At 52.4% G+C, this 23,433-nt stretch overlaps 3 protein-coding genes across 7 annotated transcripts in view; all 3 read right to left on the reverse strand.

Annotated features, from left to right (window-relative positions):
- Positions 1 to 23,433, reverse strand: part of LOC124218764 (cyclic nucleotide-gated channel alpha-3) — a 91,279-nt gene that overhangs the window by 8,605 nt on the left and 59,241 nt on the right. For 3 of the 5 annotated variants that reach the window (XM_069136422.1, XM_069136420.1, XM_046625571.2), the window contains exons 9-13: positions 5,819 to 5,959; positions 5,510 to 5,662; positions 4,961 to 5,110; positions 2,413 to 2,580; positions 69 to 491 (exon numbers count right to left, since the gene is read on the reverse strand). In XM_069136422.1, the coding sequence (XP_068992523.1) occupies positions 69 to 491; positions 2,413 to 2,580; positions 4,961 to 5,110; positions 5,510 to 5,662; positions 5,819 to 5,959 (1,035 nt within the window). The remainder of the gene's footprint in view (positions 1 to 68; positions 492 to 2,412; positions 2,581 to 4,960; positions 5,111 to 5,509; positions 5,663 to 5,818; positions 5,960 to 23,433) is intronic. The other 2 variants (XM_069136421.1, XM_069136423.1) reach the window with 2 other exon arrangements.
- On the reverse strand, positions 6,197 to 9,089 carry LOC124218757 (putative uncharacterized protein DDB_G0271606). Its single transcript, XM_069136424.1, has one exon. It carries the CDS (start codon positions 8,938 to 8,940, stop codon positions 6,649 to 6,651), a length of 2,292 nt encoding a protein of 763 aa, XP_068992525.1. The 5' UTR covers positions 8,941 to 9,089; the 3' UTR covers positions 6,197 to 6,648.
- Positions 9,046 to 17,423, reverse strand: LOC138191021 (trichohyalin-like). Its single transcript, XM_069136418.1, has one exon. It carries the CDS (start codon positions 17,281 to 17,283, stop codon positions 9,046 to 9,048), a length of 8,238 nt encoding a protein of 2,745 aa, XP_068992519.1. The 5' UTR covers positions 17,284 to 17,423.

Consider the following 23,433-nt stretch of genomic DNA (forward strand, 5'->3'; position numbering starts at 1 on the left):
TGGTATATTTTTATCGCTGCGCTCTATTTAGGCCGTTGAGGGATCCCCACGGTAGTCGGGGGACTTACCGGATGGCGAGGATTGTTTTCCACTGAAGTGTTGGAGGGATGCGCCGGTAATGGGCGGCCTCTGGTTCTGATCCTCGTTGCTGTGTCCGCTGCTGGTAGCGCTCATATAGTTCTCCATGCTCTTGGTATTGCTGTTATTGTTATTATTGTTACTGTTGTTATTGTTGTTGTTGTTAGCGGCCACAGCGTTTGTGCCGCTGCCCTGGCTACTTTGCTGGCAACGCGATGCGACTGGACTCGGCAAGGGAGAGAAGAACGAATGCGTCGCCGTCTTAGATGTCGCCACCATCGCTACCGGCACCCCCGACGCGAGGATCGGCACCTGATTCCGCGCTTCCACCGCCGAGACCCACATCTCCTCGAGGGGAATCCGACCCCGCGACTCCACCAAACCGGGTGTGCTTTGGCACCTACCCATGGCCGCTGCAAATTATGATAACACCGTCGTTAACCGGCTGATCCGCCATGTTGCATTTTATCAAAGGCCGATCCGCAGTCGTTGCGGACATTTTTGAAGTTCACGAAACCCCATTGATCTATGGCATATTAGAATTTCAATACTGAGTGGTTTTTTTTCTGCCACTGGATACTCGAAAATGACACTATAGGCACATGTCGAATCATCGTCAAAAAATAATCCTCGAAATAGAGAACCATATAAACTCTTTGATAACGCTTTGGGTAATATTTCACTTATAACTATTTGACAATCCGGTAGATTAGGTGTTAGGTGTTGAATTAATTCTAAGGCGAAAAAAATAAGAAATTGATAAGGGGCCATTCAACCAAAAACGTTCGCTTTTTGCACGATTTTAGACACCCCGCTACGTAACAATGGTTCGTTTGATCAGATCCCCCCAAAATAATACGTGACATATCACAACTCTCCCTTAGTCGCCCTTTTTGGTCTATTGATTCTAATTGGATGTGTTTCTAAGATTGTTCATAATGAAATACATTCGGGGTACTCAAAGTGCAAATTTTGAAATATAGAAACGCTTTTTTCCCCTTAAAGTGTTTCGGAAGAGTCGAGAGAGAACCGATTTGAAGAACAATTACGGTACCAAATCATGGATTTTGGATTTGTGTACAGTTTTTGTTTTCATATTGTATCCAGACTTATACGAAGTGTACGCAAATTACAAGAAATCACATTTCGCATACAATACGGAAATAAAAACCGTATACAAATTCGAACAGGACCGTACTTATCTATCCGACATTTTTGCAGGGTTTCTATATCAGCGTAACTAAATACACTAAATACAAAATCTGGAATTTGTTTGATCGCCGAGTCCTGAACGGTCACATTCTTTGATCATATAATGTAAACTCGACTGCACTATAAATTCCATGAATGTTTTAGGAATTAGCGTCGCGTTTGCCGATTGATCCCTGACGTCCATGAGCCTTTGCGGTCTGTGACTCGCTTTGCAAATATGGCCGACTGGGACACAGGCGTACTGTAAACTGGTATAGGAACAATATTATACATAAATGAACCAGACAAATTCCTTCCATGGCTAGAAATCAGATTAACCGATCGAGTTTTGATGAAATATTAAGATATGACTGCCTGCATTCGTAGAAGTTGGATAGCTTTATCTTCTTGTTTGAATATTGATTTCTGCAAATAGAGTGTGTCTGAATATATGCATTGACAATCCTCTTTTTCCATCCATCCTCTCAATTTCAAGTAATTTCGTTAACCCTTAAGATTATGTGGGGTAAAAAACCCATTCTCAGGGATGTGCGCGTGCCTCTGTAAGGCAACCCTATACGCGCATTTTATGTTAGCACCTGTTGCTCTGGGTTATGGTATCAAGCGGAACTAAAGAGCGCTCGATTCATCGTCGATGCAACGAGTGCATTCGAGGATCTCAAATATAACCCTACAAAGTTTACTGTTCTGAGGTAGTTCCGCGCAAAAATGTATTTCCTATGATCAGTACAATACAATATCGGTAGCTGACAAAGAGATATTATTAAGCTGAACCCTGAACGGCGATCCAATATATGAGCGGATCTGAATAATATGGCACCGAAAGTGCGATCAGCTGATCGTTTCAGCAACATTACACGTTTGTATAAGCTATGAGCATGCTTCTGTCTCATCACATTTAGATACAGTGAAATTAGACTTTACACATTAGACAGAGTAAAAAATATAAGTCAAGTGATTTTCAACTGTGGCCACTTAGAGAGATTCTAGGCTGCAAGTTCTGTCTTCCGAAATGTTGGATCCAGGTTGTACAGTCTCCTATATTTCGTAAATGCGAAGTCGCACAAGTACAAGAAAATAGAATTATATCTGTTTAATAGAATGAAACGCAACCATTTTTACCTTTTTCAAGCGGTGCCCTCTTATATTTCTCAAGTCTTTTTACGGCGATTGCTTCCAGTCGTACCCTGGCCGCTGGATACTCCTTCAGGACGTCCCACATGTCCTTTTTACTCAGCACGAACAGGTCCGAGTATCCGACGGAACGAACGCTAGCTGTTCTCCGGTTACCTACGTCGTTATAGCCAGTTAATTATTATCAGATAGTCCCAAGCTCCCCGCCACATCCGTCGGCATTTCTTGCTTTTACAAGATTTATTTTTGATTTGTTTAACCCTACAGCTATTCCTACACATCAGCGCGATTTAACCATCTGGGAACGAGAAAACTTTATGACAGATGCAGTTTTTCTCATTTTTTGATAGTAAGTAAATAATTTAGATGGTCAGTTGTCAATTTTGAATAAAGATACATATTGAAAGAAATATTATTTTTTATTCAAGGATTTGCTTTTTGTTATTTCTCTATTTTCGGTGATAATTTGAAAGTATTCTTGTAAACAATCTTATGAATTATATTGTACTATATTTACAGATATATGTAGGTATAACGTACTCATATTATCCAAATTTCAAATTTGATTTGTCTCGGAATTTTCATCGATCATCTGGTAGCAAAGAATCGAACTGAACTCGAATCATTTTGACGCATGATTACGGTGTGCGATAAATATAATGTCAAGGTGTACACATTTAACTTTATCTTCGATTCGCCTTATCTAAGCACTGCTCAGCTCTTTCATTACTTCATGTTATATTTATTACTTGTATATTGATTTCTGTTTTTTTTTTCAAACGAATTCTACTCAAGAATGCAAAAAGGAATTGAGTATTAGAAACATAAAGAAAAATATTCTATACGATCCATAATAACTGCAGTACAATAATGAGTACATAGAGGATATAGGTATAGATACGTATATTAAGCAAGGTCTACAATATTAATATAATAAAGTGAATATATAGTAATAATAATAATGAAGGATAGAAATTGCAACTTTTTTACTTCCTAAATACGTGGGTGGATTGTAAGACTCAACAATACTAGCACGAAACTAGACCCATGTCAATCCGCGTACATACATTATGTATATAGGTATCTTATGTACGTGAGATGGAGTTTTGGAAACCAGCACATGTGTTTGGAATCTGTGGTGTTGAGTTTATTATTCACATATAAATGTTTCCCATAACATAATGTAAGAAAACTGAAAACCAAACCGAAGTTATCAAGCCAGTGTAATTATATCACGTAAAGGTACGGAACCAAGATGTCTGCTGTTGGTAAGCTTGCGATTGTATTCCGCTTGGCAAGTCGTTTACAAAATCGAAAGTTATCGAAACGACACCTCAAGCCAAAAAAAATTAGAGTAAGAATGTTTCAGACGTCGGTTCATCTTTGGTAAACGCTTAGGAACTAATTGTAAGGATACAAACATGGTGTAGAGCAGGAAACAGTGGATAGTTGTTCATTAGATGCATATGTGAAAGTAATTGCATCTGAGAACAACTGCATCGAAGCACTCACTCACGAGTAAAGCCGCGAGTTTTGTACATTTCTTTGAGGGTCTCTAGTTTAATAATAAAATTATTGGAAAATTATTAAAAACGGATAATATTAATTATACATTGACTAGTTAACTGGTGGTTGCTAATAATTTTATTTCACTTAAATTACGTTCGCAAATTTTTTTATCGTATACTCGAAAAATACTACGCATTCAACATAGCGAATGATATTTTGAAAAATGTAGCTTATAAAAACAGAAGCAATTTCGGTTTGGATACATTGCCATGTAAACTTCTGTATTGGGAATATCCAAAAGGGATTCTAATAACTATTTGTAGTGTGGTAAATCGTAATAGGATGGTGTACGATAAGGGGGATAAAAGAGCTCTATCAAAAAATATTAAAAGTGTTGTAATAGTATTTGACTGGCAGAATTGAATCGTACTGATTGAATACTTCTGAATTATTTTTTTTTCATCGGTATGAAAGAGCTTGTGTCATTGGTGATTAGAAAAAAATTATTTTCGCCAATGAGAAAGCAGCCTTGAACGAAAATCATTCTTCATCACAACCAATAGTCTGCCAATTATAGAAAGTGGTGTGGGGGAAAAATGGTGTGCGGTTGGTAAAGCAGTGGCTTGAGAGTAAGAAATGACTGTGATCTAACTAAGAGTATTCAAGATAGTGAGAAATATAGATTGAGTAGTGGAGAAAGACAGAACGAGAAAGAGAAAAAGAGAAGTAATCCGCAGGAATACGTAAGCACATCATTCAATTTTTACTAATCTGATAGTAAAATAACTTATGGCTTGCTAATAACAAGGAAAATTTATAAATATAAGGGTCGCATAGTGTTACGTATCCCTCTAAACCAATAATCCATTCCAAAGTATATTGGGGGAGACTATCAGCTCATACCAGGCTGCATTATGCGATGCATGACGATCGAATAGCGTCGTATAGTTGCTGATAATGAAGAAACGTAAACATGAGAGATTGAAATAGGGACACCCTGAGTCCCCTGGCTGGTTGGAATATTTACCGCACTCTTTACCTGCAGTCCCCATATTGAGGATGCTGATTTCTCCGAAGTAGGAACCCGCCTTGAGCGTCGCTAGGACGGTCTTTCCGTTGTCTGCTACCACCTGTAGGCGACCTCTGTTCACTATGTACATTTCCTTTCCCACCTCACCTGTCAATGAGGGAACAACGATATGTTTTTCATTTTTCGACGCTTGCGTTGTGAAATCGGAATGCTTGTTTAGCACAAAATCAATATCTAATCATGATTCCAGGAAAACAATGATACACGTTGATCATGAAGACATGTTCAGCACAGTGTTCAAAGAGCGTGAAACCATTAGAATAATCTATGTTTCTTTTTTAATATTATGTTCACAATACGTTACTTTCGTGGGAATTGAATGTAGCCAAGTCATGAAAAAGATACCGATTCTCTCAGAATACATCTTGAAACCCTGGCAACTACGTATTGTGTAGTTTACATAATACTCGATGATATCGAGTGAGAATATTTACAAAGAAATTTGATGACGGATGGTAGAAAAATATTTTAAATTGTTTCACTCACCTTTGCGGCAAATATAATCACCGGGTGAGAAAAGGACGGGTCGTAATCTCAGCACCAACTCACAGAGGAAGCCTGCTTCTGTATTTTGGAATATTTCAACTCTCTTTAAGGTGTCCAAATGAACGTTTATCGCCATTTCAGCTTTCAGTTTATCTGAAAATAGATTCAGATGTGAGTCGAATCAATTTGATGCTGTAACGACTTTTGAACGGAGCAAAAAAGGTGCGATAGAGTTGCAAGCACAACTCTATGATTTAAAGTATAGGACAATTGGTAAATACCTTGTAACATCGGTGGTACTAGAATTACCTGGTAAACAACTAACTGCCTTTTCTTCGTCGGAACACTTCTGGGTCAACCACAGATAGTCAAACCACTTGATCACCTTGACCTGCAAGTGGTTCGGCACCCTTCGCATTCGCATGTACGTCTTAACGCCGTCTAGTTTCGCTGAAAATGAGGAATAAGTTTATTCAGATTGATTTAATTGTGCGACAGTGAGAATATAAAAAGAATGCCGAATGCAGAGCTGAAGTAAATGCCGTAGGTAAAGTGAATTCGAACAAGCATACCCCAAGTAAAGACGCTCATCATTGGATCTATAGGATAAGTTTTTTTTTCACAGGGAAATTCGTAAAAACTTAGAGTAGGGCGAAAAAAAAGGCTACAGAAAAAAAATGCGGACAGTGATATGCGGGTGAATATTTATTCTTGTAATCAGATATATTAGGTTGCGTTGAAGGAATAACATTTATTTATGTGCACGATTTCTCTGATATACTAACACTAGAAACTAATTGGATAAAGATTTTAGGACAATGCACATGAGATCGTCTATTTCTAGCCCACGATGGGTAATTGATGACTATAAACATGACGGATTAATTATATAAATTCGAACAAAAACAAAATTAAAGGTATATGTAGAGTTAAAGAAGAATTTTCGTGAACTGATGAGCTTCAGTGTAACAGTTCATGACTTATAAAACGTTAGGATCTGATAACATTATTATATAACAGGGAGAACGTTCAATGTAGAGTCAAAGTATGAAATCAGAAATTGACTGATACAGTGAATGCCCAGAAGTTTTCGTTCACGTGGGTCTGAACGTAGGTACACATACAGATTCAATAAAGTATCAATGGTGGTAAATGAATCTATGCGAATGCCATGTGAGGTTCATAATAATATTCCTTTGGAATATGGTGATGGTGGTGATGATGTGCGCCACATCCTGCAGCATGGGACAGATTTGATTCGGATCCTGCTGCACCGGCTGCAGTGGACTGTTCTGTGACTGAGGTGGAGGTTTCGGACGACGATGATCCACCTCCGGCTGCACCACCACTGGCTCCTCCTGCTGCACCAGAACTGGCTCCTCCTGCTGCACTGGCACCAGCTGCTCCTGCTGCACCGGCACTGGCTCCTCCTGCTGCACCCGAACCAGCTGCTCCTGCTGCACCAGAACTAGCTCCTCCTGCTGCACCGGCACCGGCTGCGCCTGCTGCACTCGAACCTGCTGCGCCTGCTGCACCCGAACCTGCTGCTCCTGCTGCACCCGCACCAGCCGCTCCTGCTGCACCTGCACCGGCAGATCCTGCAGCACCTGCTCCAGCTGCTCCTGCTGCACTGGAACCAGCTGCGCCTGCTGCGCCCGCGCCAGCTGCTCCTGCTGCACCGGCGCCAGCTGCGCCTGCTGCACCCGAACCTGCTGCGCCTGCTGCACCCGCACCAGCCGCTCCTGCTGCACCCGCACCGGCCGCTCCTGCTGCACCGGCACCGGCTGCTCCTGCTGCACCGGCACCGGCTGCGCCTGCTGCACCCGAACCTGCTGCGCCTGCTGCACCCGCACCAGCCGCTCCTGCTGCACCCGCACCGGCCGCTCCTGCTGCACCTGCACCAGCTGCTCCTGCTGCACCGAAACCAGCTGCACCCGCTGCGCCCGCACCAGCTGCTCCTGCTGCACCAGCGCCGGCTGCTCCTGCTGCACCGGCACCGGCAGCTCCTGCTGCACCTGCACCAGCTGCTCCTGCTGCACCAGAACCGGCTGCGCCTGCTGCGCCCGCACCAGCTGCTCCTGCTGCACCTGCACCAGCTGCTCCTGCTGCACCAGAACCAGCTGCACCTGCTGCACCCGCACCAGCTGCTCCTGCTGCACCGGCACCGGCTGCTCCTGCTGCACCGGCACCAGCTGCGCCAGCTCCGTATGCACCAGCTGCTCCTGCTCCGTATGCACCAGCTGCTCCTGCTGCACCAGCACCGGCTGCGCCAGCTCCGTATGCACCCGCTGCTCCTGCTCCGTAGGCACCAGCTGCTCCTGCTGCACCAGCACCGGCTGCGCCAGCTCCGTATGCACCCGCTGCTCCTGCTCCGTAGGCACCAGCTGCTCCTGCTGCACCAGCACCGGCTGCGCCAGCTCCGTACGCACCAGCTGCTCCTGCTCCGTATGCACCAGCTGCTCCTGCTCCGTATGCTCCAGCTGCTCCTGCTGCACCAGCACCGGCTGCGCCAGCTCCGTATGCACCAGCTGCTCCTGCTGCACCAGCACCGGCTGCGCCAGCTCCGTATGCACCAGCTGCTCCTGCTGCACCAGCACCGGCTGCGCCAGCTCCGTATGCGCCGGCTGCTCCCGCTGCACCGGCACCGGCTGCGCCGGCTCCGTATGCACCAGCTGCTCCTGCTGCACCGGCACCGGCTGCGCCAGCTCCGTATGCACCAGCCGCTCCTGCTCCGTATGCACCAGCTGCTCCTGCGGCACCAGCACCGGCTGCGCCTGCTGCACCGGCACCGGCTGCGCCAGCTCCGTATGCACCAGCTGCTCCTGCTGTGCCGGCACCAGCTGCTCCTGCTGCACCGGCACCGGCTGCGCCAGCTCCATATGCACCAGCTGCTCCTGCTGCGCCGACACCGGCTGCTCCTGCTGCACCGGCACCAGCTGCTCCTGCTGCACCCGCTCCGGCTGCTCCTGCTGCACCTGCACCGGCCGCTCCAGCTGCGCCAGCACCGGCTGCACCAGCTGCACCCGCACCAGCTGCTCCTGCTGCGCCTGCACCGGATGCTCCAGCTGCACTAGCACCAGCTGCGCCTGCTGCACCCGCACCAGCTGCTCCTGCTGCACCCGCACCCGCTGCTCCTGCTGCACCGGCACCAGCTGCGCCTGCTGCACCTGCACCAGCTGCTCCTGCTGCACCAGCACCAGCTGCTCCTGCTGCACCGGCACCAGCTGCGCCTGCTGCACCAGCGCCAGCTGCTCCTGCCGCACCTGCACCAGCCGCTCCAGCTGCACTGGAACCGGCTGCGCCTGCTGCACCTGCACCGGATGCTCCAGCTGCACTAGCACCAGCTGCACCTGCTGCACCCGCACCTGCTGCTCCTGCTGCACCGGCACCGGCTGCGCCAGCTCCGTAAGCACCAGCCGCTCCTGCTCCATATGCACCAGCTGCTCCTGCTGCACCAGCACCGGCTGCTCCAGCTCCGTATGCACCAGCTGCTCCCGCTGCACCAGCACCGGCTGCTCCAGCTCCGTATGCACCAGCTACTCCCGCTGCACCTGCACCAGCTGCTCCTGCTCCGTACGCACCGGCTGCTCCTGCTCCGTATGCACCGGCTGCTCCTGCTCCGTATGCACCAGCTGCTCCTGCTCCGTATGCACCAGCTGCTCCTGCTGCACCAGCACCGGCTGCGCCAGCTCCGTATGCACCAGCTGCTCCTGCTGCACCAGCACCGGCTGCGCCAGCTCCGTATGCGCCAGCTGCTCCCGCTGCACCGGCACCGGCTGCGCCAGTTCCGTATGCACCAGCTGCTCCTGCTGCACCGGCACCGGCTGCGCCGGCACCGTATGCACCAGCCGCTCCTGCTCCGTATGCACCAGCTGCTCCTGCGGCACCAGCACCGGCTGCGCCTGCTGCACCGGCACCGGCTGCGCCAGCTCCGTATGCACCAGCTGCTCCTGCTGCGCCGGCACCAGCTGCTCCTGCTGCACCGGCACCAGCTGCTCCTGCTGCACCCGCACCTGCTGCTCCTGCTGCACCGGCACCAGCTGCGCCTGCGGCACCTGCGCCGGCTGCTCCTGCTGCACCAGCACCAGCTGCGCCTGCAGCACCCGCACCAGCTGCCCCCGCCGCACCAGCGCCAGCTGCTCCTGCTGCACCTGCACCAGCCGCTCCAGCTGCGCCAGCACCGGCTGCGCCAGCTGCACCTGCACCAGCTGCTCCTGCTGCACCCGCACCTGCTGCTCCTGCAGCACCGGCACCGGCTGCGCCGGCTGCACCGGCGCCAGCTGCTCCTGCTGCACCTGCACCAGCCGCTCCAGCTGCACTGGAACCGGCTGCGCCTGCTGCACCTGCACCGGATGCTCCTGCTGCACTAGCACCAGCTGCACCTGCTGCACCCGCACCTGCTGCTCCTGCTGCACCGGCACCGGCTGCGCCAGCTCCGTATGCACCAGCCGCTCCTGCTCCGTATAAACCAGCTGCTCCTGCTGCACCAGCACCGGCTGCGCCAGCTCCGTATGCGCCAGCAGCTCCTGCTCCGTATGCACCAGCTGCTCCTGCTGCACCAGCACCGGCTGCACCAGCTCCGTACGCACCAGCTGCTCCTGCTGCACCAGCACCGGCTGCGCCAGCTCCGTATGCACCAGCCGCTCCTGCTCCGTATGCACCAGCTGCTCCTGCTGCACCAGCACCGGCTGCGCCAGCTCCGTATGCGCCAGCAGCTCCTGCTCCGTATGCACCAGCTGCTCCTGCTGCACCAGCACCGGCTGCACCAGCTCCGTACGCACCAGCTGCTCCTGCTCCGTATGCACCAGCTGCTCCAGCTCCATATGCACCGGCAGCTCCTGCTGCACCAGCACCGGCTGCGCCAGCTCCGTATGCACCAGCTGCTCCTGCTCCGTATGCACCAGCTGCTCCCGCTGCGCCAGCACCGGCGGCTCCAGCTCCGTACGCACCAGCTGCGCCAGCTCCGTATGCACCAGCTGCTCCTGCTCCGTATGCACCAGCTGCTCCTGCTGCACCAGCGCCAGCTGCGCCAGCTCCGTATGCGCCAGCTGCTCCTGCTCCGTATGCACCAGCTGCTCCTGCTGCACCAGCACCAGCTGCGCCAGCTCCGTATGCGCCAGCTGCTCCTGCTCCGTATGCACCAGCTGCTCCTGCTGCACCAGCACCGGCTGCGCCAGCTCCGTATGCACCAGCTGCTCCTGCTGCACCAGCACCAGCTGCGCCAGCTCCGTATGCGCCAGCTGCACCTGCTCCGTATGCACCAGCTGCTCCTGCTGCACCAGCACCGGCTGCGCCAGCTCCGTATGCACCAGCTGCTCCTGCGGCACCAGCACCGGCTGCGCCGCCTCCGTATGCACCAGCTGCTCCTGCTGCACCGGCACCAGCTGCTCCCGCTGCACCCGCACCAGCTGCTCCTGCTGCACCGGCGCCGGCTGCACCTGCAGCACCAGCGCCAGCTGCTCCTGCTGCACCTGCACCTGCCGCACCGGCACCTGCTGCACCCGCTGCACCAGCACCAGCTGCTCCCGCTGCACCCGCACCTGCTGCTCCTGCTGCACCGGCACCAGCTGCTCCTGCTGCACCCGCACCTGCTGCTCCTGCCGCACCGGCACCAGCTGCTCCCGCTGCACCCGCACCTGCTGCTCCTGCAGCACCGGCACCAGCTGCGCCTGCGGCACCCGCACCAGCTGCTCCTGCCGCACCAGCACCAGCTGCTCCTGCTGCACCTGCACCGGCTGCGCCTGCTGCACCCGAACCGGACGCTCCGGCTGCACCTGCACCTGCTGCTCCTGCTGCACCTGCACCTGCTGCTCCTGCTGCACCAGCACCCGCTGCTCCTGCTGCACCGGCACTAGCTGCTCCTGCTGCACCAGCACTGGCTGCTCCAGCTCCATATGCACCAGCTGCTCCAGCTCCATATGCACCGGCAGCTCCTGCTGCACCAGCGCCAGCTGCGCCAGCTCCGTATGCGCCAGCTGCTCCTGCTCCGTATGCACCAGCTGCTCCTGCTGCACCAGCACCAGCTGCGCCAGCTCCGTATGCGCCAGCTGCTCCTGCTCCGTATGCACCAGCTGCTCCTGCTGCACCAGCACCGGCTGCTCCAGCTCCGTATGCACCAGCTGCTCCAGCTCCATATGCACCGGCAGCTCCTGCTGCACCAGCACCGGCTGCGCCAGCTCCGTATGCACCAGCTGCTCCTGCTCCGTATGCACCAGCTGCTCCCGCTGCGCCAGCACCGGCGGCTCCAGCTCCGTACGCACCGGCTGCGCCAGCTCCGTATGCACCAGCTGCTCCTGCTCCGTATGCACCAGCTGCTCCTGCTCCGTATGCACCAGCTGCTCCCGCTGCACCAGCACCGGCTGCTCCAGCGCCGTATGCACCAGCTGCTCCCGCTGCACCGGCACCGGCTGCGCCAGCTCCGTATGCACCAGCCGCTCCTGCACCGTATGCACCAGCTGCTCCTGCTGCACCAGCACCGGCTGCTCCTGCTCCGTATGCTCCTGCTGCTCCTGCTGCTCCAGCACCGGCTGCGCCAGCTCCGTATGCACCAGCCGCTCCCGCTGCACCTGCGCCGGCTGCGCCAGCTCCGTATGCACCAGCTGCTCCTGCCGCACCAGCACCAGCTGCTCCTGCTGCACCGGCACCTGCTGCTCCTGCTGCACCGGCACCAGCTGCACCCGCTGCACCCGCACCGGCTGCGCCAGCTGCGCTGGAACCAGCTGCGCCCGCCGCACCTGCACCGGATGCTCCAGCTGCACCCGCACCTGCCGCTCCTGCTGCACTGGCACCGGCTGCGCCAGCTCCATATGCACCAGCTGCTCCTGCTGCACCGGCACCAGCTGCTCCTGCCGCACCAGCACCCGCTGCTCCAGCTCCGTACGCACCAGCTGCTCCCGCTGAACCAGCACCGGCTGCTCCAGCTCCGTACGCACCAGCAGCTCCTGCTGCACCGGCACCAGCTGCTCCTGCTCCGTATGCCCCAGCTGCGCCAGCTCCGTATGCACCAGCTGCTCCTGCTGCACCAGCACCCGCTGCTCCAGCTCCGTACGCACCAGCTGCTCCCGCTGCACCAGCACCGGCTGCTCCAGCTCCGTACGCACCAGCAGCTCCTGCTGCACCGGCACCAGCTGCTCCTGCTCCGTATGCTCCAGCTGCTCCTGCTGCTCCAGCACCGGCTGCGCCAGCTCCGTATGCACCAGCTGCTCCCGCTGCACCAGCGCCGGCTGCGCCAGCTCCGTATGCACCAGCCGCTCCTGCTGCACTGGCACCTGCTGCTCCTGCCGCACCGGCACCGGCTGCGCCAGCTGCACTGGAACCAGCTGCGCCTGCCGCACCTGCACCGGATGCTCCAGCTGCACCCGCACCTGCCGCTCCTGCTGCACTGGCACCTGCTGCTCCTGCCGCACCGGCACCGGCTGCGCCTGCCGCACTTGCACCAGCTGCTCCTGCCGCACCGGCACCGGCTGCGCCAGCTGCACTGGAACCAGCTGCACCTGCCGCACCTGCACCGGATGCTCCAGCTGCACCCGCACCTGCCGCTCCTGCTGCACCGGCACCGGCTGCGCCAGCTCCATATGCACCAGCTGCTCCTGCTGCACCGGCACCGGCTGCGCCAGCTCCGTATGCACCAGCTGCACCTGCTGCACCGGCACCAGCTGCTCCTGCTCCGTATGCTCCAGCTGCTCCTGCTGCTCCAGCACCGGCTGCACCAGCTCCGTATGCACCAGCTGCTCCTGCTGCACCAGCACCGGCTGCTCCAGCTCCGTATGCACCGGCTGCTCCCGCTGCACCGGCACCAGCTCCGCCAGCTCCGTACGCACCAGCTGCTCCTGCTGCACCAGCACCGGCTGCGCCAGCTCCGTATGCCCCAGCTGCTCCTGCTGCACCAGCACCGGCTGCTCCAGCTCCGTTTGCACCAGCTGCTCCCGCTGCACCGGCACCAGCTCCGCCAGCTCCGTACGCACCAGCTGCTCCTGCTGCACCAGCACCGGCTGCGCCAGCTCCGTACGCACCTGCTGCTCCGGCCGCACCAGCACCGGCTGCGCCAGCTCCGTACGCACCTGCTGCTCCGGCCGCACCAGCACCGGCTGCTCCAGCTCCGTATGCGCCAGCTGCTCCCGCTGCACCAGCGCCGGCTGCGCCAGCTCCGTATGCACCAGCTGCTCCTGCTGCACCCGCTCCCGCTGCCCCTGCTGCACCAGCACCAGCCGCTCCTGCTGCACTGGCACCAGCTGCTCCTGTCGCACCGGCACCGGCTGCGCCAGCTGCACTGGAACCAGCTGCGCCCGCCGCACCTGCACCGGATGCTCCAGCTGCACCCGCACCTGCCGCTCCTGCTGCACTGGCACCTGCTGCTCCTGCCGCACCGGCACCGGCTGCGCCTGCCGCACTTGCACCAGCTGCTCCTGCCGCACTGGCACCGGCTGCGCCAGCTGCACTGGAACCAGCTGCGCCTGCCGCACCTGCACCGGATGCTCCAGCTGCACCCGCACCTGTAGCTCCTGCTGCACCGGCACCGGCTGCGCCAGCTCCATATGCACCAGCTGCTCCTGCTGCACCGGCACCAGCTGCTCCTGCCGCACCAGCACCGGCTGCGCCAGCTCCGTATGCACCAGCTGCACCTGCTGCACCGGCACCAGCTGCTCCTGCTCCGTATGCTCCAGCTGCTCCTGCTGCTCCAGCACCGGCTGCGCCAGCCCCGTATGCACCAGCTGCTCCTGCTGCACCAGCACCGGCTGCTCCAGCTCCGTATGCACCAGCTGCTCCCGCTGCACCGGCACCAGCTCCGCCAGCTCCGTACGCACCAGCTGCTCCTGCTGCACCAGCACCGGCTGCGCCAGCTCCGTATGCACCAGCTGCTCCTGCTGCACCAGCACCGGCTGCTCCAGCTCCGTATGCACCAGCTGCTCCCGCTGCACCGGCACCAGCTCCGCCAGCTCCGTACGCACCAGCTGCTCCTGCTGCACCAGCACCGGCTGCGCCAGCTCCGTACGCACCTGCTGCTCCGGCCGCACCAGCACCGGCTGCGCCAGCTCCGTATGCACCAGCTGCTCCTGCTGCACCAGCACCGGCTGCTCCAGCTCCGTATGCACCAGCTGCTCCCGCTGCACCGGCACCAGCTCCGCCAACTCCGTACGCACCAGCTGCTCCTGCTGCACCAGCACCGGCTGCGCCAGCTCCGTACGCACCTGCTGCTCCGGCCGCACCAGCACCGGCTGCTCCAGCTCCGTATGCACCAGCTGCTCCTGCTGCACCAGCACCAGCTGCGCCAGCTCCGTACGCACCAGCTGCTCCAGCTGCACCGGCACTGGCTGCGCCAGCTGCACTGGAACCAGCTGCGCCTGCTGCACCCGCACCGGATGCTCCAGCTGCACCCGCACCTGCTGCTCCTGCTGCACCGGCACCAGCCGCTCCTGCTGCACCGGCACCTGCTGCTCCTGCCGCACCGGCACCGGCTGCGCCAGCTGCACTGGAACCAGCTGCGCCTGCCGCACCTGCACCGGATGCTCCAGCTGCACCCGCACCTGCCGCTCCTGCTGCACTGGCACCTGCTGCTCCTGCCGCACCGGCACCGGCTGCGCCTGCCGCACTTGCACCAGCTGCTCCTGCCGCACCGGCACCGGCTGCGCCAGCTGCACTGGATCCAGCTGCGCCTGCCACACCTGCACCGGATGCTCCAGCTGCACCCGCACCTGCCGCTCCTGCTGCACTGGCACCTGCTGCTCCTGCCGCACCGGCACCGGCTGCGCCTGCCGCACTTGCACCAGCTGCTCCTGCCGCACCGGCACCGGCTGCGCCGGCTGCACTGGAACCAGCTGCGCCTGCCGCACCTGCACCGGATGCTCCAGCTGCACCCGCACCTGCCGCTCCTGCTGCACCGGCACCGGCTGCGCCAGCTCCATACGCACCAGCTGCTCCTGCTGCACCGGCACCAGCTGCTCCTGCTGCACCGGCACCAGCTGCTCCTGCCGCACCAGCACCGGCTGCGCCAGCTCCGTATGCACCAGCTGCACCTGCTGCACCGGCACCAGCTGCTCCTGCACCGTATGCTCCAGCTGCTCCTGCTGCTCCAGCACCGGCTGCGCCAGCTCCGTATGCACCAGCTGCTCCTGCTGCACCAGCACCGGCTGCTCCAGCTCCGTATGCACCAGCTGCTCCCGCTGCACCGGCACCAGCTCCGCCAGCTCCGTACGCACCAGCTGCTCCTGCTGCACCAGCACCGGCTGCGCCAGCTCCGTATGCACCAGCTGCTCCTGCTGCACCAGCACCGGCTGCTCCAGCTCCGTATGCACCAGCTGCTCCCGCTGCACCGGCACCAGCACCGCCAGCTCCGTACGCACCAGCTGCTCCTGCTGCACCAGCACCGGCTGCGCCAGCTCCGTACGCACCTGCCGCTCCGGCCGCACCAGCACCGGCTGCGCCAGCTCCGTATGCACCAGCTGCTCCTGCTGCACCAGCACCGGCTGCTCCAGCTCCGTATGCACCAGCTGCTCCCGCTGCACCGGCACCAGCTCCGCCAGCTCCGTACGCACCTGCTGCTCCGGCCGCACCAGCACCGGCTGCTCCAGCTCCGTATGCACCAGCTGCTCCTGCTGCTCCAGCACCGGCTGCACCAGCTCCGTATGCACCAGCTGCTCCTGCTGCACCAGCACCGGCCGCGCCAGCTCCGTACGCACCTGCTGCTCCTGCTGCACCAGCACCGGCTGCGCCAGCTCCGTACGCACCTGCTGCTCCGGCCGCACCAGCACCGGCTGCTCCAGCTCCGTATGCACCAGCTGCTCCTGCTGCTCCAGCACCGGCTGCGCCAGCTCCGTACGCACCAGCTGCTCCTGCTGCACCAGCACCGGCCGCGCCAGCTCCGTACGCACCTGCTGCTCCTGCTGCTCCGGCACCAGCTGCTCCTGCTCCGTATGCTCCAGCTGCTCCTGCTGCTCCAGCACTGGCTGCGCCAGCTCCATATGCACCTGCTGCGCCTGCCGCACTCGCACCAGCTGCTCCTGCCGCACCGGCACCGGCTGCGCCTGCCGCACCCGCACCAGCTGCTCCTGCTGCACCTGCACCGGCTGCTCCTGCTGCACCGGCACCAGCTGCTCCTGCTGCACTTGAGCCAGCCGCCCCTGCCGCACCGGCACCGGCTGCGCCTGCCGCACCCGCACCAGCTGCTCCTGCTGCACCCGCACCAGCTGCTCCTGCTGCACCTGCACCGGCTGCTCCTGCTGCACCGGCACCAGCTGCTCCTGCTGCACTCGAACCAGCTGCTCCTGCCGCACCGGCACCGGCTGCGCCTGCCGCACCCGCACCAGCTGCTCCTGCTGCACCTGCACCGGCTGCTCCTGCTGCACTAGAACCAGCTGCTCCTGCTGCACCGGCACCAGCTGCTCCAGCTGCACTGGAACCAGCTGCGCCAGCTGCACTGGAACCGGCTGCGCCAGCTGAACTTGCACCGGATGCTCCAGCCGCGCCTGCTGCACCCGCACCGGATGCTCCAGCTGCACTGGAACCAGCTGCGCCAGCTGCACTCGCACCGGATGCTCCAGCCGCACCGGCACTGGCTCCTCCCGCTGCACTTGCACCACCTGCACTGGCCGTCGATCCTCCACTAGAGCCGTATGAAGATCCTGTACTGCCTCCTTTCGACGATGTTGATGTGGTCGTTGATGTTGAAGTTTTCGATACACCAGATCCGCCGTCCTGACCGCCGACCCCCGTGTATTCGTCACTATCAAATTCGTTTCCGGAGTAATCAACATCATCTGAGTAATCAGACCCACCATCGAAGTACGGATTATTCAGTGGAGCGTATCCAATGGGTCCAATGCCACCAAATCCATCTCCTACGTCTCTCATCAGTACATCAAGATCTTTATCTAATTCTAGTACGTCTATAGCAAGTGCCACACGGTCCTCGTGCTGAGCATTTGGTCTCCCATGAGTACCTGCCACAGTTACACTCAAAATCACACATATTAACTGAGTGCACCTCATCTTGCAGGAAGCTTCCGAAATCCGGAACATCACTGGTGCACATACTGAGCAGTACCTCTTTATATACCTCACACCCTTATTTAAACATTTGTAAAAATATTTTTCTTTTCACGCCTTTGATAAATACGCTGTTATGTTATACCCGCTGCGTAAGTAACCGAAGTTGAGGAGAGCTTTCCTCTGTGGTATGAGTGTGGAAGTGTTCAATATTACCTCCCATGTTCCTCCTACGTGTATGTAATTCATCGTAAGTATGGTTTCATATCATTATTCGAAACTTTTACGTTTCTAATCGAGGTTTACTTACCGTAATCGTCAGTTCCCTTAATTTCATTAAGTTCTTCAATTGCCCACGCTTTACCTTGACATTAAGTGATCATGCATTTCGCTTTGTAAAAATTTCCGATAGCACATGTCTGATACTATATCGTCAATAGTGATTCCACAAGAAGTATCAATCATTTCATTCATCATACATGATCAGTTTTGATTTTATTATTGTAAAAAATACACAATACATACTGCAAGTTTATCATACGCATCAAAATCATACTATCATTTCAGTCATTAATTCTCAACATTTTTTTTTCACTACCCTTTCCTCTGTTTATATGTTTTCTTTGCTAAGTTTCATTTTCAATAAGCTGAATTGAACATTCAATCATTATTTTCATTACATCTTTCCCCGTCATAGAGTAATTATGAGCTCCTGTCACGAGAAGTTTACGTATTACATGTACAAATTAATTACCTGGAATTTGCCGACGTTTACAACCATTCAAGCTACAATATCTAACTCATTTCGATGATGATTTTCTCAATACAGCATTAACTAGTGAAGTAACATAAACTTCAATACACAAAGACGTGATAACCTCTGGTAAGAAGCATATCTGGTAATGTATTTCTACCGCTTTCAGGTAAGAAATAATGCTTTTCTGCAAGTCGTATGAGCTATTGAACCTTTACCATTTCCACAACAAATCATTTCGCCGGTTCATGCAGCATTCTATTTTAGCTGGGCTGCCAAAAGAATTTTGCCCAATTTACTCCTTATGAGATGCTATAATTCAGTTTACATTAGTGCTTAGACGTGGAGCCGAGCTATCAGTATTTTCGAATAGCCGAATAACTCGAATCCGTAAATTATGAAACTTCTAATCCGGTTAGTCGAGTACGCGAATACTTACAGTATCCGAATAGTTCGGGTATCCATGTAATTCGTATATTCGGATAAATTGAGTATTCATATAGTTAGTATATCCAGAACGATTTGTACAAAATTTGCAAATCAATTACTTTCACACCACATGTTCAAGAAATTTGAAAAACAACTGTGTATCTTTACAACAAAGTTTTATAATATTGTGAGTTAGCTGTCGAATTCATACGGAATGTATGACTATGTCACTTTATTGTACAGAAATTGCACTCTTGCTCGACTTCTGCGTAGAAAATTTGAAGTGGAGTCGCAAAAATTTTCGAGAGTATACATATAATAGTAGCTGTAACTAACACGTAGCTTTAATACTTGTAGCACAACTATCTTAAGACAAACCTTGCGCGGGAAATCGAATTATTCGTATTATTCGGATAGTTCAAGTATCCAAATAAATTAAGTACTCTGATTATTCGAATAGTTCGGATGTACGGATACCTGGGTACTCGAGTACTCGTGTACTCGAACTATCCAGACAGTACTCGAATACCCGGGTATCCGTACATCCGAACTATTCGAATTTGAACCGTTGGATCTGGTAAATCCGCGGATTGTACGGATAATTCGGATACTCCAGAAAACTGTAGCTCTATTTCACATGTCATTTGGATGTTATGCTACTGCGCTGTTCAGATATTGTCTTGAGAGAGTAATCACTCAAAAATCACAAAATCAATGGTAAATGTACTGTTTCGAAACGGTTTTGGAGAAAGCCGAAAGAAAGTAAGAAATTGATTTGTACACTTGACATTATATGATATTTAATAACACAACATTTGTTTAATCGTTTTATTTTGCCCGGGGACTGATTATCGATTATAGATCTTCAACCTTGTAAAAGTTGTTATGCAGCACTGTCTGGTGAAGACAATCTCAACGTCAAATGATAATTTCACATTTTCTAAATCAAAACCAAGTGCACAAAGCCACATAATAAAAAAAACAAAAAAAAAAAAAACGTGATTTTTAATCGGGAATGGTTGTAGACGGACGCACTGGGCACATGCGATTCGCTCCGAAACCAAATCCTTAGAACTCAGTTGGCTGATTAAAAATCAGCTATAAAAATGAGAAGCTGCAAATGAACTTGCAAAAAGTTTTAAACTCTTGACCGGCTCTCCGTGCATGGCGAGTATAAACAGTTTCAGCGTCCCACAGAGCCAGCTTATTGAATCAGCGCGTGAAACAATATTCCGTGTCTAATTAAGCATCATTGCAGTGACTAAATGAGTGGGCGATGGCGACGACGTAATCAATAATTGGATTTACTAGGGTTGTAAAATTTCATACGGCAAAGCGCATGTACATATATTGGCCAGATTGACTCGGGATTTGTTCTCGGCAATCACATCTGCTTAGTTGTTAATTAATTAGTACACGGGAAAGCGTAATGACGCTTCAGATACCGTGTGTCACGCACTATCTGCTTTGCGGCAAAAACAATTTTTTCCAGATCAAAAGATATTTTAAATTGTGATAAACTGTATTCCAAGAAGGAAATAGCGAATTGACCAAGGTGCAATATGTCGACTAGCCCAACTCCTATTTTTTCTATCTGTGATACAGAAAAGGGCTGGGTGACATTTGTTATTTGTATAAGAAGAAAGACAAAAAATTTACAACCATTTTGCGCGACGAATATGATCTTTCGGCAAATCTTAGACTTCCGTGTTATAAAGATTTTTGAAATTGTGCAGCAATACACTTCATTAAAATATGACCGACTTCGTACCTATCACAGTTTTTCTTTTCAAACTTTAATAACATTTCCAATAATATACTTGCTATGGATAAAAAATTGCGCTAAAAACATTTAGATCGAACGTTATTTAGGAAACGTTATCTGGAAAATGAAAAACGTTTCCGGGATATGATCGAATCGCTCAATGTTAAATGGGCTGTACGGATATCTGACCAAGAACGTCGATTTAATTTCCGGTTAGGCACTCTATGTCGTATCAAAGATGTCATTGAACCTAGATCCGTCACCGATAGTCGTAACATGCCCATGGCACTGTAACATGACAGGGTAAGGCAAATGGCTCTGCAAATATACGTGCATACATATTTTCAATATCATTAAATAATTTTTGATGATTTCTATTTTGAAACATTACTTATTTTACTTTCTTTACTGTATTATTTTACATTCATTCATTTATTTTCTTTATTACACAAAGGCATAATTGAACAGGATAAAATGTCTTCCTCTCAACCAAGGTTATTGTAAACAAATGGTGACATATTATTATGTACAACAGACTTGTCATATCTCAATTGTATTTTTTTGCTTCCAAACCGTCGTTAGACACCTGTTTTGTGAACATGATATGTTTGCCGTATCAGCAAAACGATGTGGTTGGATATATAAGGTGTTTCCAAGTGAAGTATTTGGGGTTGCCCACCGCTAAGGGGAACAAATATCGATACGAGTTATCGGTAGGTAGCGCGATTAAAGTCCTTGGGAGTGAGGTGGATCTGTCCGTGTTGCCAAGTGGTGTCGATTTGGCCAATCAGGCGTTACGTTGCTTGCAACTATAGAAGGTAAAAGTAAGGAAGACTAGCTCCGTATATAGAAAGTGTCTGTAAATTAGAGGGAAATTAAGATGGCGTTGCTGCAGTAAAAGTTCCACAAAGTGCTAATCAGATCGAACCCGATTGAACCCCGATAGCTAAGCGCCAATCAGGTTGTTTCCCTTGTTGCTTATGAGCGCCATTTTGGTCACTTGACGAACCGCTGTTTTCTATTCTTCGGCCGGCACTTTTTCAATTAAAAAGCCATATGTGATAATTCTCCTTACCTCTACCCTTCACATTTGTAACCCATGCTGAAGCGTACAGCGATCGCTTTACGGAGTCGCCTTAAAGTGATTATGTGACTTAACTTGACTAAAGTAGTTATGATTCGGTAGGTCTGTTTTATCGAGATTTTTTTCCCTCAGTTTCAGGTAACCAAAAATGCTGCGGCGTTCACTTGGAAACACCCTGTACATTGCGCATGTACAGTTGCATTTGTATCTACTGGGAGATGTGTTATTTTGACGAAAAATGTTTTCGCAATGTCTATCTAGCCAGGCTCATGCTGAATGTTTAGCAAGAGAGAAAGAGGTGGAGCTATTTGCGAAAACAGCTGCATGCAAGATTTTCTTTGTAACGAGCGAGTTCCACATGAATATACACGCCTATTTGTCTTTTCACATTCTTATTTTCTCTTTGCGTTGCCTTGTAAATATTTATACGTAAGGTACAAGTACAGGTATGTTGCGATACGGGTGTAACGTATTATGATACATACGCATTATTATATGTCTTTGAAATGAAAACAGTGAAAGAATAAGAAGAGCGAAGAAAAAAAATTCTTGGATGGATGGTGGGTATGTTAATATACACGAGTAAACATATTATATAAATATCCCTCTTATTATGTTCAAATATGTTGCATGTTTATCAGATCTGCAGGCGTCATTATCATGGCAAAATACATCGTGCATCTGCCTATATATAAACGCGAAATGTCCTTCGAACGTTCCAGTATAAAGCGATGATAGCTGGCTGTGTGCAAATTCTTTGGATTCCAGAACAGTACCTATCCGTACTACTCTGTACCTGCATCTCGGTCAAAACGCGCGAGAGAAATAATTTTCGCTGTACCCGTACGTTTCATAAGTCCGCAGCGACTAGAAGATTTCGCAATCCAGCTCACAGATTGGCGAGTTGGAGAATTTATTACGATTCAGTCGATTCGTCGAATAGTTTCACGAGAATATTATATCTTGTCTAAAATATGTCAATAGAATCGATCTTTTATGACTTTATAACGCAAGTTCATTTTTCATCTATTCATACATTGCCTTTACTTCAAAATGAGCGTTCCAATTAGAAGATAAATACACGGTCGGTTGTTCAATCCTTGAGATTTCATCCCGATTGGATGACCAGCTGCAGGTATATTGCGTAAACAAGTTTTCTTCGCAGGAATTTGAAGACTTGGACCGTTAGACGCATTGCGCCTACCTAATTTAACTCATCCGTTCTGAACGAGTGGAAAACTTTTCTGTCCGCTTATTAGTTTCAAAGGAATTTTCATCACGAAATGGTAAAAAAGTAAAGTGCTTGCAAATTTTTTTTCCTCTTTCTCTCCTCTTTTTTTTTTTTTGCTAGGCGTAAGCAGTCGTGTTCCACGACGAGTGTTATAAATTTGCAGGAACGTCTAACTAGGTTTGAAATGAAATCCGCTGGGCTGTGCATGTGCACTTGGGCGTTAAAAATTAATTAGATGTGCCTGCGCAGCAGGCTGCAGTTGTTGACACGGAATTATTATGCTAGTTCGTTGGTGGGGTGTATAACATTAGAAATAGCGGAAAAGGTCAGGCTCGATGGTTCTTCACCAATGACTCGCGAGTAGTTTCTTGCAACTTTTGTTCCCATGTGTTGCGCAGTCTTGACTGCGCTTGCTCGGGTGCAGAATTGTTCGATGATCGATTGTAGCCCATCGTTTTTTACTCGATGGAGACGGCAACGCGCATTCGCACGATGACGAATGGGGTTTAGGCTTAAGCAGGCATTGCCTGCTGTAAATCGCTCGACGTCTAACCAATTTGTAGGAGGCGATAAATTACCGCCACCGGTTACAGGCCGACTGCCATATGTCTCGTTCAACCTAAATATAAATATGGCACACAGGCGATCTCGTATAAGTTTTCCAAGTGCTCCTCATCCC

This window comes from Neodiprion pinetum, chromosome 5, assembly GCF_021155775.2.
Source record: "Neodiprion pinetum isolate iyNeoPine1 chromosome 5, iyNeoPine1.2, whole genome shotgun sequence".
In the NCBI taxonomy this organism is placed as follows: domain Eukaryota; kingdom Metazoa; phylum Arthropoda; class Insecta; order Hymenoptera; family Diprionidae; genus Neodiprion; species Neodiprion pinetum.